The 16,384-nt window shown below is 45.5% G+C and overlaps 2 protein-coding genes across 5 annotated transcripts in view; one reads left to right on the top strand and one right to left on the bottom strand.

Annotated features, from left to right (window-relative positions):
- The window catches only part of MED15 (mediator complex subunit 15), a 212,635-nt gene extending 201,401 nt beyond the window's left edge, over positions 1 to 11,234 (top strand). For all 4 annotated transcript variants that reach the window (XM_030219026.1, XM_030219028.1, XM_030219027.1 and 1 more), the window contains 2 exons: positions 9,674 to 9,772; positions 10,093 to 11,234. In XM_030219026.1, coding sequence (XP_030074886.1) covers positions 9,674 to 9,772; positions 10,093 to 10,229 — 236 coding nt within the window. In that variant the 3' untranslated portion in view covers positions 10,230 to 11,234. The remainder of the gene's footprint in view (positions 1 to 9,673; positions 9,773 to 10,092) is intronic.
- Positions 11,235 to 11,909: 675 nt separating this feature from the next.
- The window catches only part of LOC115480918 (coiled-coil domain-containing protein 74A-like), a 91,433-nt gene continuing 86,958 nt past the window's right edge, over positions 11,910 to 16,384 (bottom strand). The window contains exon 10 of the mRNA XM_030219903.1: positions 11,910 to 12,140. Coding sequence (XP_030075763.1) covers positions 12,014 to 12,140 — 127 coding nt within the window. The 3' untranslated portion in view covers positions 11,910 to 12,013. The remainder of the gene's footprint in view (positions 12,141 to 16,384) is intronic.

The raw sequence follows: 16,384 nt of genomic DNA on the forward strand, positions 1-16,384 counted from the left end.
ACACCTGGACTCCATACCCTTCTTAATAACACCCAACATTCTATTCGCTTTCCTAGCCGCAGCAGCACACTGAGCAGAAGGTTTCAGCGTATCATCGACGATGACACCCAGATCCCTTTCTTGATCCGTAACTCCTAACGCGGAACCTTGCAAGACGTAGCTATAATTCGGGTTCCTCTTACCCACATGCATCACTTTGCACTTGTCACTTTTACTTGGGTTCAGGCAAAGTTTGTTGTGTTTAGCCCATTCTTGAATTTATGTTAGACACGTAATCAGTTTATTCAAGGTATTCAAGGCTGTAGGTAAGTCAGGTTCAACGGGTATGTGTAGCTGCACATCATTCGCATAGATGTAGAACTGTGTCCGTTGACCGAATCAGCTCCAGCTAGTGGCTTGAGGTAGATATTGAACAGAATAGGTGACAGTATAGATCCTTGTGGTACCCCGCAGGTCAGTGTCCATGGTGGTGATGAGTTGCTGCCAAACATTATGGATTGTTGCCTGTCTGATAGGATTTGAACCAGGCAAGTACTGTTCCATTGATACCTGTTTCTGTCAGTTGTGCTAGCAAGATATCATGATCCACAGTGTCAAAAGCTGCTGAGAAATCTAGCAGTACTAACATTGAGGCAAATCCCTTGTCTCGGTTTCTGTGAAGATCTAGCAGGGATACGAGGACCGTTTCTGTTCCATAACTGGGTCTGAATCTAGATTGACATGGATCTAGCCAGTTACTCTTTTCTAGGTTAATCTTTTTTATTGCCATAAAATATAACAAAAACCATACTAACAGAAGTACAGCTTCCAACAGGTCACAAGACAAAGATAACAAAGGATCAGCCAATCTTCTTTGAATCGACAATATTACTTTTCTCCCTTTAATCCCCTAGAATCCCTACTCACCTCCCCCCCCCCCCCTCATCCCTGAGCCCCTCTTATATTCACAATTACTGGATAATCAAACTATCATTCCCTCATACCTCTGTACATATTGCAGGTATCAACCCTTCTCCATACATAGCAGAGAGTACAAATATCACATACCGTAAAACAGTACCCTCATACCTCCCTCTCCCTCCTACTCCCACCCCCTCCCCCCGTCCCCATCTATCATATATACATAGTCGAGATTCCCTCTATCAATTGACCTTTATTTCTTCTGCCATGAATACCCCCTCCCCTCCCTCCCTTCCATCTCTATATTCTCCACCATAACATGTGCAGTGTAGGCCTTGATTCTTATGGCCCCCCACTGCCATCTCCTACTTTGCCCTCCCCCCCTCCCTCCCATCTTCTTCCCTTCTCCCCCCACCTCTCTATATCCCCCAGTTACTCTTTTCTAGCCATTCATTAAGTTGAACACAGACTGTTTGTTCTATGAGTTTCCCTAGAAACGGGATGTTGGATACTGGCCTGTAACTTTCAAGTTTGTCCTGGTCAAGGTTGTTTTTCTTCAGCAGAGGACGAACCACTGCCCTTTTTAATGCTGCTGGTAGTTGCCCATTAGAAAGAGAGGTGTTCACAATTTTTTGGTGCCTTCTATAAGGCCCATACTTGCCTTCTGCACTATCTTTGATGGGCAGGGATCGAGGGAGCAGGTAGTTGGTCAAAGGTCTCTTAGGATTTTGTCAAGGCTCTCCTCTGTCATTAGGTTAAAAGTGTTCCATCTGCCTCTGTTAGGAGGGGGCGAGTTTGTGCACCCCTTGTTGACTGTGTGGGATTGCCTATAAATCCTGGTGGAGACTTTTCATTTTGTTGATAAAGTATGCAGCAGAATCATTGCAGTTCAGGTTAGACTGGGCAGGCTGGTTTTGTTGTGGGGGTTACAGTAGGCTGTTTACTGTACTGAACAGCTGCTTGGTTGAATTGGCAGCCTGTGCAATGCATTGAGAGAAATACTGTTTTTTGGTTGCTGTTAAGGCTTGGCTGTACTTTGCTATGTGCTTCCGGCAGTTTAGCCTGTCTTCATCCAGGTGAGATTTGCGCCATCTCCTTTCCAGTTTTCGTCCTTCACGTTTAAGGATCTGAAGTTCTGGAGAAAACCAAAGTGAGCGTTTGTGAGTGGGGCATAAGACCTTTTTTAGTGGTGCTGTTTTCTCTAAAGTCTTGGCTGTGTGTATTCCAAATGTCAACTTGTTCTGACACTGTTGTCTTTTCATCTACATGTGGATAGTCCAAGGCCTCTAGGAAATTCAAATATCCTCTAGGAAATTGAATAGGAAAAGTAATTGGTAGCCGTTGAAGCTAAGTACAGGGGAGATATGACCAAAATCCCAGACACCTGATAGAATGCAAATAGCTGTATTCTGGACTGACTGCAACTTCTTGATGAATATGGATGGGAGATCAGCATATATAACATTACAGCAATCAAGTTTAGAAATGACTAGAGCATGGAGGAGTATGGCACAAGCATCATCATCTAGAAAAGAACGGAGAGCACAAATAGAGCAGAAGAAAGAAAAACAGGAGAGTACAACAGATGGAATCTAGGGGGCAAGTGAAAGTTAGGAATCTCTGATGACTCCTAGATAGCATAGGAAGTCTACAAGCTTAAGAGAGGTACCTTTTAAAGTGGGTGCAGAACTGGGAGCGCCTAGATGGCCCACATAGCCACAGATTTGGAAGGGCTGAGGACCAGACAATTGGAGGAAAGCCATTGTTCAATAGAGTCAAGGCATATTTGAAGTGAGGAAAGCTTTGGCAATAGTGATTCGTGAGTGGAAACCAAGCGGATATCGTCCACATAAAAATGGAATTTCATGATGAGACTTTGGATGAGACGAGCTAGGGAGCCCAAGAAAATATTGAAAAGGAGGAGTGAAAGAATGGAACCTTGTGGTACACTGCACAAAAGAGGAGAAAGTGCAGAGGTACACTTAAGGTGTGCGAACGACAAACTGCTGTTCAGCAGTGCACAAGCGTTCTTAGCATTCTGGAAGATTAAATCCAGGAGGTAACAGATGAGCAGACTCAGATTCTGTCCAAAATCACAATCCTGGAGGAAAAGGTTGAGGACTTAGACAATTGTTCAAGGAGAAATAATCTTAGTTTGGTTGGAGTCCCTGAATCAATGGAGGCAAAAGATATTATTGCTTTTTTGGAGACATGGTAAAAGAATTGCAGCTTTTGGCTAATCTGGGCCCCCTTCGGCTTGAGAGCGCACACCAAGTAGGCCCTAAAATGCACAGTGGTTGGATGCTGTGGATCAAAGTATAAACATCCCACAACAAGGTTGCTGCTTTAGCACTGAGAGCAATTTATTTAGAAGGTGGAATGGCAATATATCATAAGGAGAATGAGAGTTACTATACTAGACATAAGCCTAAGTTTTTTTTTGTTACACAAGGATTACTATTCACTATTTTTTAGCTTCATCCTCTATGCATTGTTTGTTTGACTGTTGCAGGTTAGTGGAAAGGGAGGATGGAGTTTGGGTTGAGAGACGCTGGAAATGGTGGAATTTTGTAGCTAACCTCACAAGTTTTATGTGAGGTGCGTATTCCATTATGTGGTACTGTGACCAGTTTTAATATATTTTTTAAAAGTCTACCTAATATACAGGAGACTTTTCCAATTCCGTGTATGGATGAAGTATACACAATTGTTTTGTAGTGTGAAGTGAGCCATCCCCATCTTCCCCCTCTCCCCCCCCCTTTTTTTTGGGGGGGGGGGGGGATAGTTTTAAAGTGAAACACACCACTGCAAGAGTGCTGGCTTAAATAGAGAGGAGGATGTTTAGCACATTGCTAGACATATTAAAATTAATATGAATGTTTGAACCATAGATATGAAACATTGTTTGTACTTCTATGCTGATGGCATTTCACTAAATTCATTTCCATTCAGTATATTTTATTTTTCTGATTATTGTAGGCTGGTGGATGGGGAGGGTGGATATGTTCAGGGGGGATATTGGAAGCGGTGGAATTTTGTATATGGTCTTACTGAAGACCCCAGTTGGGAGACAGTTTTCTTGTGTAGTACTATGCCTAGGTTCAGGAAACCTATACTGTAAGCACAATAGGATGAGGCATTTCAACAGATATTTATAGGTAATGTGTTACATAAAGTGGGAAGAGGGTTTCTTACTCTTTGGAGGGTAGGGTGTGTTTTCCTTTTTTGGGTATAAAGGACAGAGGGTTCTGGAGCATTAGGGGTAGATGAAAGGGAAGAACGAGCAGATGGGGAAAGACTTTTAGAGATCCATAGGATACTAGTTGCAGTGAATAAGTTTGGATAGGTAATAATTTAGGAATCTGGAGATAGGGTATGCTTGGTGAAGGATTTCTTGGGGGGAGGGGCATCCACACGTAATCTGTCTCCTTTTGGAGACGTTTCCTTTGGGGAAAGTGTTATGGGGAGGAGGGAACAAGGTTAGGCTGTTGAGGGGGGGTAGGGGGAGCGGGAGGGGAATGGGCAGGAAGAGATGGTTGGGGTGTGTGGAATTATGTTCAGTTCTGGTCACCACATCTCAAAAAAAATATAGTGGAATTAGAAAAGATACAGAGAAGGGCGATGAAAATGATGGGGATGGGACGACTTCCCTATGAGGAAAGGCTGAAGCGTCTACGGCTCTTCAACTTGGAGAAAAGACGGCTGAGCGGAAATATGATAGAGGTCTATAAAATAATGAGTGACGTGGAACAGGTAGACGTGAATCGTTTGTTTACTCTTTCCAAAAATACTAGGATTAGGGGGCATGCGATGAAGCTACAAAGTAGTACGTTTAATATGAATTGGAGAAAATTTTTCTTCACTCAACGTGTAATTAAACTCTGGAATTCGTTGCCAGAGAATGTGGTAAAGGCGGATAGCTTAGCAGGGTTTAAAAAAAAAGTCTGGCCAGCTTCCTAAAGGAAAAGTCCATAGATCATTATTAAATGGACTTGAGGAAAATCCACTGCTTATTTCTGGGATAAGCAGCATAAAATGTATTGAACTTTTTTTGGATTTTGCCAGGTATTTGTGACTTGGATTGGCCACTGTTGGAAACAGGATGCTGGGCTTCATGGACCTTTGGTCTGTCCCAGTGTGGCAGTACTTATGTACTTAAACTAAAAAAGTAGGTGTGGCTATGTTTCGCAAAGGATTGGTAGATAATATTCAGCCAGTGTAAGTGAATACCGAGGGGCTGTTGGTGATTTGTTAGGTTACTATTGGTAGGATGAAGGTAGTCTTGTAGTTCATATGCTCCTAATCAGTACAGCAAGCTATTTTATAAATAGCTGTTAGGTGAATTTCCCAGAGATAACTTATCTGTTATAATTGGAGGATACTTCAATTCAGTGTGGGATCCACAGTTAGATAAATCATATAATCCTCGCTTGGAAGCCATCAATATGCTCCATGGGCTCCCACACCTGTGCAGTGAATCTAGTCGCTATCTGAAGGGTTTTGCATCCCTTGGATTGTGATTGCACACATTTATCTAGGGCACACTCCACCCACCCTCGCATTGATTACTTTTTTATCTCGGAGGACATTGTCATCCATTAATAGGGTGGAGATTGGTCCTTATGAGATCTCAGACCATGCTATTGTTTGGATGGAGTGGCATTTAAGTTCACAAGAAGGAAGACAATGGAGATTTCCTTTATGGTTGTATAGGGATGGAACTTTTACAGATAAACCGCTATCCAAGTGGCAAGATTACAGAGTGCAGAATGCTGAATCTGAGCAACAACCCAAACTGTACTGGGAGGCAGCCAAGGAGGTATTAAGGGGAGAGATTATAAGCTATGTCTGTTACCACAAAAAGGCAAGGGATCGTGAAATTCAGCATTTGGAGAGGCAAGTGTGTACCATGTGTCAATAAGTTGGGAGGTCCTTGAGTAAGATAGATTAATATCTTTTAGGTTTACAGACAGCGTTAAGCAAACTATTACATCAGAGGGCTTCCAAGTTTCTTGCTTATTAAAGATATCAATTATATAAGAATGGGAATAAGGAGGGGTAAGTTATTAGCCTGTCTAGTCTCGAATAGAGAGGGTCCAAAGCAGGTAGCAACCTTGTTTGACAAAACCGGTAAGTTAGTCCACAATGATAGGGAGATAAGCACTTACTTCCAAAAATACTATGAGCAGCTGTATGTTGCACCCGGAGAAGAAGGTCTGCAAGGTGAACAGTATTTGAAAGGAGTTTCTTTGCCTGCATTGGTGACGAGGGAGCAGAGCCAGCTTCTCAAGGCACCAAGATCTGATTGTTTTAGGGCAGAATTCTACAAACGTACGGGTGTGGAAGTAGTAGCTCTTTTGACCAATATGTTTAATGTGTTGTTGGACTTGGAGGTCCCTACATGGAGATTTAAATCTGGCTCATATAATAGTACTATCCAAACCCAGGAAGGATACAAGATTTCCAGAATCCTATAGACAATTTCTCTACTGAGTTTTCGAAACAAAGTTATTTGCGAAGGTTATAGCCAACAAGATGGCGAGGGTGCTGCCATCACTCATTCATGAAACACAAATGGGATTCGTTAAAGACACATCTATAGTGAAAAATATTTGTAAAATCTTGACATACTTGGAATACAGGGAATGGGTCTCTCAGCCATCTCTCTTAATTTGTTTTAATGCGGAGATCCAGTTGATAGGTTTCTTTGGGACTTTTTATATGCAGTTTTAAATTCCTAAGGATTTGGGGATCATTTTATGACAACAGTTCACACTTTGTATGCCTCTCTAAGAGCTAAAGTGTGTGTGAATGGGGCGAGTTTTGGAAGATTCCCTATAGTGCAGTGGTTCCCAAACCTGGTCCTGGAGGCACCCCAGCCAGTCTGGTTTTCAGGATACCCACAATGAATATTCATGAAAGAGATTTGCATGCAGTGCCTCCACTGGCTGGGGTGCCTCCAGAACCAGGTTTGGGAACCACTGCTATAGTCTATGAACACTCTAGATAGGTAATGTTCTCAGTTCAGGGTCCTCAGTTATGAAATTCCCACCCAGTCTCTCTTCGCTTGCAGATTTCCTTAGATAAATTCAAGACCGATCTGAAGATGTAGTTATTCTCAGGCACCTTTTACTAGTTTTGCGAACTCCTGGGGTGAATCCTGGATGCATTTGTAGCACTCCTTTTGTTCTTTCCTTTCCCACTGCTCTGTCTCTAATTGTAGTTCCACCCCTCTACCGCTCATGTCACGTCATCATGCTGCTATACTCTTCGTTCCTATATTTTAGATTGTATGCCACTATGAAGATCTCCCATAGGGCGGGATAGTAAAACCTAAATAAACTTGGGGCACAGCAAGGATGCCCACTTACACCATTATTGTTTATATTGACGTTGGATCCTTTGCTAAGGGACATACATGCTAACCGAGAAATCATGAGTGTTTATGATGGGTACATGTCTTTGAAATTACAGCATTTGCAGATGATCTGCTAGTCATAAGTACATAAGTGTTGCCATACTGGGACAGACCGAAGGTCCATCAAGCCCAGAATCCTGTTTCCAACAGTGGCCAGTCCATCTGATAGACCTTTGCAGATCATTCAAAAAGCTTTGGGAAAGTTTTGTAGAATATGAGGACTTTGCAGGTTTTAATTTAAATCTGCAGAAGTCTGAAGCACTTCCATAGGAAGCATCCGTAAAGAGACTTTGGGATGCTGATTTCCCCTTACGTTGGGCATATGGTACATTCTGCTGTCTGGGGATCCAACTAGGGATGCAGACAGGGGGTTTGTACTCCAAGAATGTGGCTAAGCTTTTACGTTCTATAGGTCAGTAGCTGAAGGGTTGGATGCATCTGTTGGTTTCTGTGATTGGTAGAATAAGTTTTTCGTATGATGGTATTCCCCAGATGGCTGTACATCTTTCAGGTTTTCCCCCTTAGATTATTTAAAAAAAAGACTTAGATCATTTGTATAGAATGGTTTCTAAATGTTGTTGGGCTGGGTAGAAAGCAAAAATGTTACCCATGGTTATTAGGTAATTGGCAGAATGAGGGTTTGGGTTTACCAAATTTAAAACTTTACACCTATGCATATTTAATAAGGCATTTAAATGATTGGCTGTAGAATGGTCAAGATTATACACCAACTTCCTATGAGTCAACCTCTTTAGCTACATGTCACTTGAATTATTTATTACGAGTTCCCTGTAAACAGATTTCGGGTTCCTAAGGCAGGATTGTAATTCTTAGACCTTTGCGGGATGTGTGGAGATCCCTTATTCAGTTGTTAGGAGGAAACCGAACATTACAGATCAGCTACCAAACATTACAGATCAGCTACCAATTCGGGGAACTTGGCATTTTCTCCTGTAATGGATAATGCGACCTTTGTTTGTTGGGCAGTGACGGGGGTTGTTTTGTTGGAGCATATGCTTGCTCAAGCTGGTTCTTTGAGGATCCTGGAAGATCTTCAGGGGCAAATAGGAATTGAGTAGGGGGATAGATTCACATATTGTCAAATTAAGCATTATATTCAGAGTTTAAGTAAGGAGACCCTAGGGGCTCATGTGGGGGAACATTTGAAGAAATTTTTGAGCTCTATCCTAGACTGTGTGTTTCGGGTATCCACAAGGCCCTTGTGTTGGCGAGGAAGAAAGACTTGATGACATGAAACTAGATGGGAGTCAGACTTGGGCATAGTTTGCATGACTGAGACCTATTATCTGTGATAAAGGGAATTCCCCAGGTGGCTACTGGTGCATTTTTGAGAGAAAATCATTTTAGGATACTACACGGGGCATATTTTTCCCAACTTCAGCTATTTAAAGCGAGGGCACTAGATTGTCCACAGTGTATAGTGTCAGGGAGAAGAGAATTCCTTTTCATACAGTCTGGAGTTGTTCTTGAGTGCAGCACTTTTGGAATGTGGTAGTGACATTTTTGACCCAGACATTGAAGATATGAGTCCCTCTGATGCCAGAGGTGCTGGTAAAGGTAATGTGTTCAGAGATGGGAGGAAAGGGAAGACATTTTTTGTTTCATAAGTTGAGTTTGTTAGGCCATAAATGTATATTGCAGTCTTGGGTTTCTCAGGAATCTCCATCATATTAGAGTTGGAGGAATCAGATACTAGCAACATGGGAGGCCAGGGATGCAAGATTGTCTCCTAAATGTAAACGGCGTTTTCTGCAAATATGGGAACCATATGTACATAATCTGATTCCTACAGGATGTAGTCTCATATTAAATACATTGGGACCCTGAATAATGTGAGAGGGGGGTGCCTGGATGGAATGGTATATCTGAATGATGCTGGGGGGGGGGGGGGGGGGGGGGGAGGTGAGTAGGGAGGGGAAGGAGAGTAGCATGGGTTCCCTCCCCCTCTTCTCAAACTCAGTAGGAGGTTATAAGAGTCCAGTCCTCCTAGCTTTAAGGGGGGGGACATACTGAAAAGGGAAAAAAGTTGGTTGAACTGTTCTATAGTTCTTATGTAACCACTTATCTTAAAAGAACTGTATCGGCAATGATCTATATCAGTCACGTTCCAATTTGTGGTCTATTATTTTGAATCGCCAATAAAAAGTATTTAAACATACATTCTGTAAGCCTGTAGAAAGAGCCATGATACCATCAGTGTGATTGTTTTGTTCTTATGATCCTGTTCAGAAGCTAGAAGCTACTCCTTTGTAGAGCAAGGAAGATCTTTACAACTTGGCAGATCTGTACAGTCCTCTGCATATATTTGCAACTTACAGGAACTCTTTGTTTTAGATGACAAGGACCTCCCGAGTGTACCACCACTGCAGCTGAGCATCCCGGCTGACTATCCTGATCAGAGCCCTCTGTGGGTAGACAACCCTAGGCAGTATGGTAATGTGCTTGGCTTTTTCCTTTTCATTGTCAGATACATTGTATTAGAGTCTGCAGATTGGATACCACTCATTTTACATAGGAGTCTTGTGCTAGTAAAGGGAAAAACACAGAAATGAAAACGCTAATTCTCACATTTCGATATCTCTAGGTGACCAATTCTGCTGTCTAAAACAGTGTCTAATTTTGTGTCTCAGCTTTGGAAATGATGGGATAGTGTGTGTAATAATTGACACCATTCAACCATGCCTGGAGAGCCGAAATGTATTTTTGAGCATGGTGTAACATTGCTACTGTAACCTGGCTCTCTTCCTTTCCAGAGGCCAATCCATTCCTGCAGTCTGTGTATCGGTATATGACATCAAAACTTCTGCAGCTTCCAGACAAACATTCAATCACAGCACTCCTCAACACCTGGGCACTAAGCATTCGCCAAGCCTGCCTTTCAGCTGCATAGGAAGCATGGGATTGACAGGGACTATGGAGAGAAGCTGCCTTTATTTCTGGGAATGGACTGCTAATTAGATTTAGCCTCTGTGCTATCATCTGCTATCTTGGTGGACCTGCTTTACATACACCTTCGGAGCTGTTTACATAATTCTGTGTAATACCAGAATGAGGAACGAGAAGAGTTGGGATTTGTCTTCTCACAGACGAATGTATTTCTAGACTCCTATTGCAAAATCGGACTGGTTAGGATAGGAGAGTATTAACTTGTTTCTTAGACTTTCACCAGATTTAGTATTCCTGGACACACACTGTGTACTCTGTAAACATTTCACAGCATAGCTGTAGCTTGCATGGAGGCCTCTGGCCAGGTACAGGTGAGACTGGCCCTGGCTTTCACTGTTGTGGCGGGAACCAGTGTGACCTGCCGTTCTCCATTAAACAGAACCTAAGTCTAGCTTCAGTTATATGGTAAGGCACAGTCCTTTTTTCATGTGCAATACACTGTACTTTTTTTTTTTTTTTTTTTTGGAGGGGGGAGGTATTTAAAGGATGTTAAGAACTGTTCCTAAAATTCAGTGCCAATAGCTGATAGCAACCAGAGATACTGAACAGTAGGTTCTCAAGTCTCCAGAGCATTCCCCTTTACTCATGGTATCCATCCCAAGAGTGACAACTTCTGAGAAATGATTCTTCCTTGATTATGCAAAGAAAGCTGTGTACGTATTAAAAACCTTCCCACTCTTTGATGTGAAAGAAGCAAGTCAGATGCTCCAGCTGCAGCGTGGTAATTCACTTGAATCCAGGTGTAAGGAAATGCTGAAATACTCTAGTCATCTCGTTACTTTCCTGAAATCCTGACCTTAGACTTAATTCATTTCCTTGATAAGCTACTGCTAATCAATTACTTGCTTTTTGGTGACTCTGAAGCAGCCCAGCACTTCCTGATATTTTGTACATGAACACTGCACTGTTTTGTTATGCTTTACTTTATTATAAATTGTTCCAGATTTTGGCTTCTTTATTTTTCAGCTCTTTTCTAAACATTGTTGCCTCTGTGGCATGGAAAAGGTCTGCACAGATGAGAAAAGAGAGAATGAAAATCTGTGAATTGTATCTGAGTGGTGCTGTTTCTGATTCAGTAAAATTGCAAAATTAAACTGCCCGAAATTCAAAACTGTTTAGCCAATTGCTGACCAGTTAAATCACTTGGTTGAGGCTAGCTGCTAATATTGAGTGGCACTTAACTGGCTTAGTGCAGCTGAATATCGTGGTTACTGCTGAACACAAAGCCGACTATTTTGGGGGACTTCCGGAGTGGAGTCGGCACTTGGCTGCTTAAGTGCTGATGTTCATCACTTAAGCGGCCAGGGTTAGTGCATAAATGGGACCATGTAAATGTCTATCCTATCTTTATATGTTAGCTGGCTTAAAATAACTGGATATTCAAAGCCAAATCCTGCACAGGTCCCAGCTTTGAATATCTGGAAATAATGCTGTCAGCGGTGAGTAAAAAAACACTTACCGCTGATGGCTGAATATTGACCCCAAGGTTGTTTTTTAAAAATTCTTTAACAGTGTGCTATGCCACAGCCTAACAGAGGGAAGCTGAGCCATGCTGTACTCTACTGTGCCACTGATTGAGGGAGCCAGTAAGCTGCACATGATAGACAGATAAAATCGCTTTTTTTTTTCTAAACCCATGGATGTATTGAGAGCTAGTTCCTAGCAGCAGGGATAACATGAATAACTACAGGGGCAAGATGACTGGGGTAACATTTACTTTGAGGCAGATTAAAGGACAGTACGCCACACTCGACTTTTCTTTGCTTGAGTTCTCTTTTGATGCTCTGCAAAGTTGCTTCCCAAAGATTGCTTTAGTGCTGGCAGGGTCACCCGTTCGCTAATTGGCGATGGAATCCTAGGTGTGAGGAGAAGAAGAGTGGTAAAAATACAAGTTCTCTCTAGTTAATATGCTTGTGGAGAAAATCTTGCTGGACAAACAGCTAGAATTGCACTTGATTCTAGCTAGTAAGAACAGCCTCCATTGTACTACCTTGTCAGCAGCTCTGTTAAAGGCCCCGTACCCCCGCAGCTCTGTTCTCCTTTGGTGCAGGTTTCTTCCTGCCCAAATTCCTACCATGAACTACATTATGTACTGTTAATTTTGTAGTCCTCTCCACTGGACCAGAAGGAAAGCTCTCCTCATAGGGGCTCCACCTATAAGGAAAGAGAGATATAAGTGGGTTCAGGAGGCCCTCCCCATCAGGCTAAGTAATACCCATTCTGGGAAGCCCTATTAACAGTACATAATGAATCAGCACTTGTGCCTTCCCCTACCCAGAAGTTTTGAGTTTCTCAGTTAAGTCCTTTTGTCTCCATGTAATAAAAACGAGAAGGGGGAAATGCATATTGTAGCCACTCCCAGCTGCACTCAGTTTGTAATCTTTCCTTTAGAAAATTGAGCTTCCATATCATCATGCTGATCAATCCATAGACTGGTGGGTTGTGTCCATCTACCAGCAGGTGGAGATAGAGAGCAATCCTTTTGCCTCCCTATATGTGGTCATGTGCTGCTGGAAACTCCTCAGTATGTTCTCTATCTCAGCAGGTGGTGGTCACACACAGCAGCAGCTCTGGCTGGGTCTCCAAGCCTAATTCTTAGGTTTTGTTGAGTACCTGGGGTTGAGGGCTCTTCTTGAGCAAGTGCAAACCTGGTGGTGCCAGGTCCCTCCTTTTCTCCCCCCTCCCGCTGGCTCCGTTAAAAAAATAAATAAATAAAATTTTGAACGTCCTTTAAGGGCGTTTATTTCAACGTTTATATCAGCGTTTATTGCAGCTGCTCACTGGGACACCAGTTCGTTACAGCTCGGAGCGAGAAGCAGGTAATTTTTACCTTTTGTAGCGGGCAGGGGGTTCCCCGATCGGTCTCCACGTGGCTTATGGCGTCGGAGGGTGAAGGCACGAAGAATCACTCCCCGGACCGCGTGGGCACTTCTAGCGGGGATGCGGGGGTTTCAAAGCCTGAATCGCCTTTTTTGGGCGTCAGTTTGGAGTCCAGTCAGTGTCCCGGTTCTTCCTCCGGTGCGGCGGTTTTTCCTACCATAAGCGCCCATCCCCCGCTGCTCGCCCCCTCCATGTTGGCCGGCCAGTCTGCTCGGACGGCTTCTTCTTGGGCCGCCCTCGAGGTGGGAGACGTTAATGCTATGGTCGCCCTTGATTCGGGCGACGGCAAGAAAGTGGTTAAGCGCCGTTCTTCCCGCGCGGCTCCTTGGAGTTTCACGCCGGACGCCATTTTGTATGTGCAGCATGTTTCTCCCCCACTCTTGCGAGCGCCGGTTGAGGGTGCGTCTAGGGCCGTGGCCCAGGCTGCAGAAGTGCACAGTTTGGGGGGGTTTCTCCCCTGAGTTCATTTTGCTGCTGCATCAGGCTTTTCTTATGCAAAACGCTGCCCCTGCTCCCCTGTCTGATAAAGGGGTTGAGGCCTCCGGAAGCAAACGCCCTCAGGTGGATTTCCAGGCCCTAGAGGACTCGGTCGCCTCTGATATAGATGAGGGCAGCATATCTGAGTTCTCCCAACGGTCCTTTGGGGATTCCTTGGAGGAGACGGATTCCCGCTCGGATGGAGCGGATGACCCCTCTGCAGCGCGAATCTTTCGCTCAGAGGATTTGCCCAACCTGTTAGTGCAGGCCATGAGCATTTTGAAGATTTCCTCTCCGGAGGACGTCTCTCCCTCAGCCTCTGCTGGCTCTGCCATTATGCTGGGGACGAAGCGCCCGCCTAGAACCTTCCATGTGCATGAAGCCATGCACACCTTGATTTTGGCTCAATGGGATTTCTCAGAAGCGAGCCTTAAAGTGGCTAGGGCTATGTCCCGCCTCTATCCTCTGCCTGAAGGTGAACGGGAGGCCTTTCTTTGGCCTACCGTGGATTCTTTCATCACTGTGGTGACTAAGAAAACGGCTTTGCCGGTGGAAGGTGGCACGGCCCTAAAGGACGCCCAAGACAGATGATTGGAGGTGGCTTTAAAGTCGTCCGAGGCGGCTGCTTTAAGTTTGCAGGCCTCAGTTTGCGGCTGCCTGACGATTGTGCAGCGGGCTTCCCCCTCGGATCCTTCCTTGAGGGCTGATTGGTCGGCCCTGGAATCGGGCTTGGCCTACTTGACAGACTTGCTGTGTGATGTCTTGAGAGCCTCGGCTAAAGGTATGGCTCAGACAGTCTCTGCACGGCGCTGGCTTTGGCTGAAGCATTGGTCTGCAGACCACGCCTCTAAGTCTCGCCTGGCTAAGTTGCCTTTTAAAGGCAAGTTGCTCTTTGGGGTCGAGCTGGACAAGATTGTGACCGATCTCGGCACATCTAAGGGCAAGAGGTTACCGGAGGTCAGGGCTCGGGCCAGTGGTGCCTGCCCTGGTTCCTCCAAAGGACGGTTTCAGGAAGCCCGTCGGTATCGCCCGGGCAAGTCGGGCTCCTCTGCCCCCTCTTCCTTCAAAAGGAACTTCTCCCCCAAGCAGCATTCCTTTCGCAGAGACCGCCGTCCCGGAGGTGCGTCCTCCGGTCCTCCCCCAGGGTCTCTTACCCAATGACGGGGCCCTGGTCCATGGCTCAGAGCAGATTGGAGGACGCCTATCCTTGTTTCTGGGCGAGTGGACCAGGATAACTTCAGACGCTTGGGTGCTGGAAGTCATCAGAGACGGCTACAAGCTAGAGTTCTGCCGACCCTTAAGAGACGGGTTTGTGCACTCTCCCTGCAAGTCTCCGGTCAAAGCTGTGGCAGCAGACTTTGGACAATCTGATCCGCCTGGGTGCGGTCGTTCCGGTGCCAGAAGATCAGCTTGGCAAGGGACATTACTCCATTTACTTTGTGGTACCAAAGAAAGGAGGTTCTGTGCGGCCTATCCTCGACCTCAAAGGGGTCAATCGGGCCTTGAAAGTTCGACACTTCCGACTGGAGACTCTCCGCTCTGTTATAGCAGCAGTGAAGGCAGGGGAGTTCCTGGCATCCTTGGACATCAAGGAAGCTTACTTGCATATTCCCATCTGGCCTCCTCCTCAACGCTTTCTGCGTTTTGCAGTCCTGGGCCGACACTTCCAGTTCAGAGCCCTCCCGTTCGGGCTACTGCTCCGCAGACCTTCTCCAAAGTAATGGTGGTCATCGCGGCCTTCCTACGCAAGGAAGGAGTACAAGTCCATCCTTATCTGGACGACTGGTTGATCCGAGCCCCCTCTTATGCAGAGTGCGGCAGAGCTTCAGACCGGGTGATTGCTCTTTTGAGCTCCCTGGGGTGGATCATCAACTGGGAGAAAAGCCAGCTGCGCCCAACTCAGTTCCTGGAGTATCTGGGAGTTTGTTTCGACACCCAAGTGGGCAGAGTGTTCCTGCCAGACAATCGGATTGTCAAGCTTCTGGCTCAGGTGGACCAGTTCCTAGTAGCCTCTCCTCTTCGGGCTTGGGACTATGTGCAGCTGTTGGGCTCTATGACGGCCACGATGGATTACGCTGTTGGATCCAGCGGTGCGCAAGGCGCTGAGCTGGTGGCTGAGGCCAGACAAGCTGTCCGCAGGAATGCCTCTTTTGACCCCGGAGTGGGTTGTCGTAACGACGGACGCCTCTTTGACGGGCTGGGGAGCCCACTGCTTGGGAAGGACAGCGCAGGGGCTCTGGTCTCCTGCAGAGGCAAAGTGGTCTATCAACCTCCTGGAACTCAGAGCCATTCGGTTGGCGCTTTTGGAGTTTCTCCCGGTACTGGCGTTGAAGCCATACGGGTCCTGTCGGACAATGCCACAGCTGTGGCCTGTGTCAATCGCCAGGGAGGTACCAAGAGCGCCCCTCTAGCCAAGGAGGCCATGAATCTATGCCAGTGGGCGGAAGTGAACCTGGAACAGCTGTCGGCGGCCCACATTGCGGGAGTCATGAATGTCAAGGCGGACTTTCTCAGTCGCCATACCTTGGATCCCGGAGAGTGGCAGCTATCTGCTCAGGCGTTCATGGACATCACGAAGCGCTGGGGCCAGCTGAACCTAGATCTGATGGCGTCATCGGCCAATTGCCAAGTGCCGCGCTTTTTCAGCAGAGGATGGGACCCTCGATCTCTGGGAGTAGATGCTCTTCTCCAACAGTGGCCGACACTGGAGCTTCTCTATGTGTTCCCGCCCTGGCCCATGTT

This window comes from Microcaecilia unicolor, chromosome 11 (genome assembly GCF_901765095.1).
Source record: "Microcaecilia unicolor chromosome 11, aMicUni1.1, whole genome shotgun sequence".
Classification (NCBI taxonomy): Eukaryota; Metazoa; Chordata; class Amphibia; order Gymnophiona; family Siphonopidae; genus Microcaecilia; species Microcaecilia unicolor.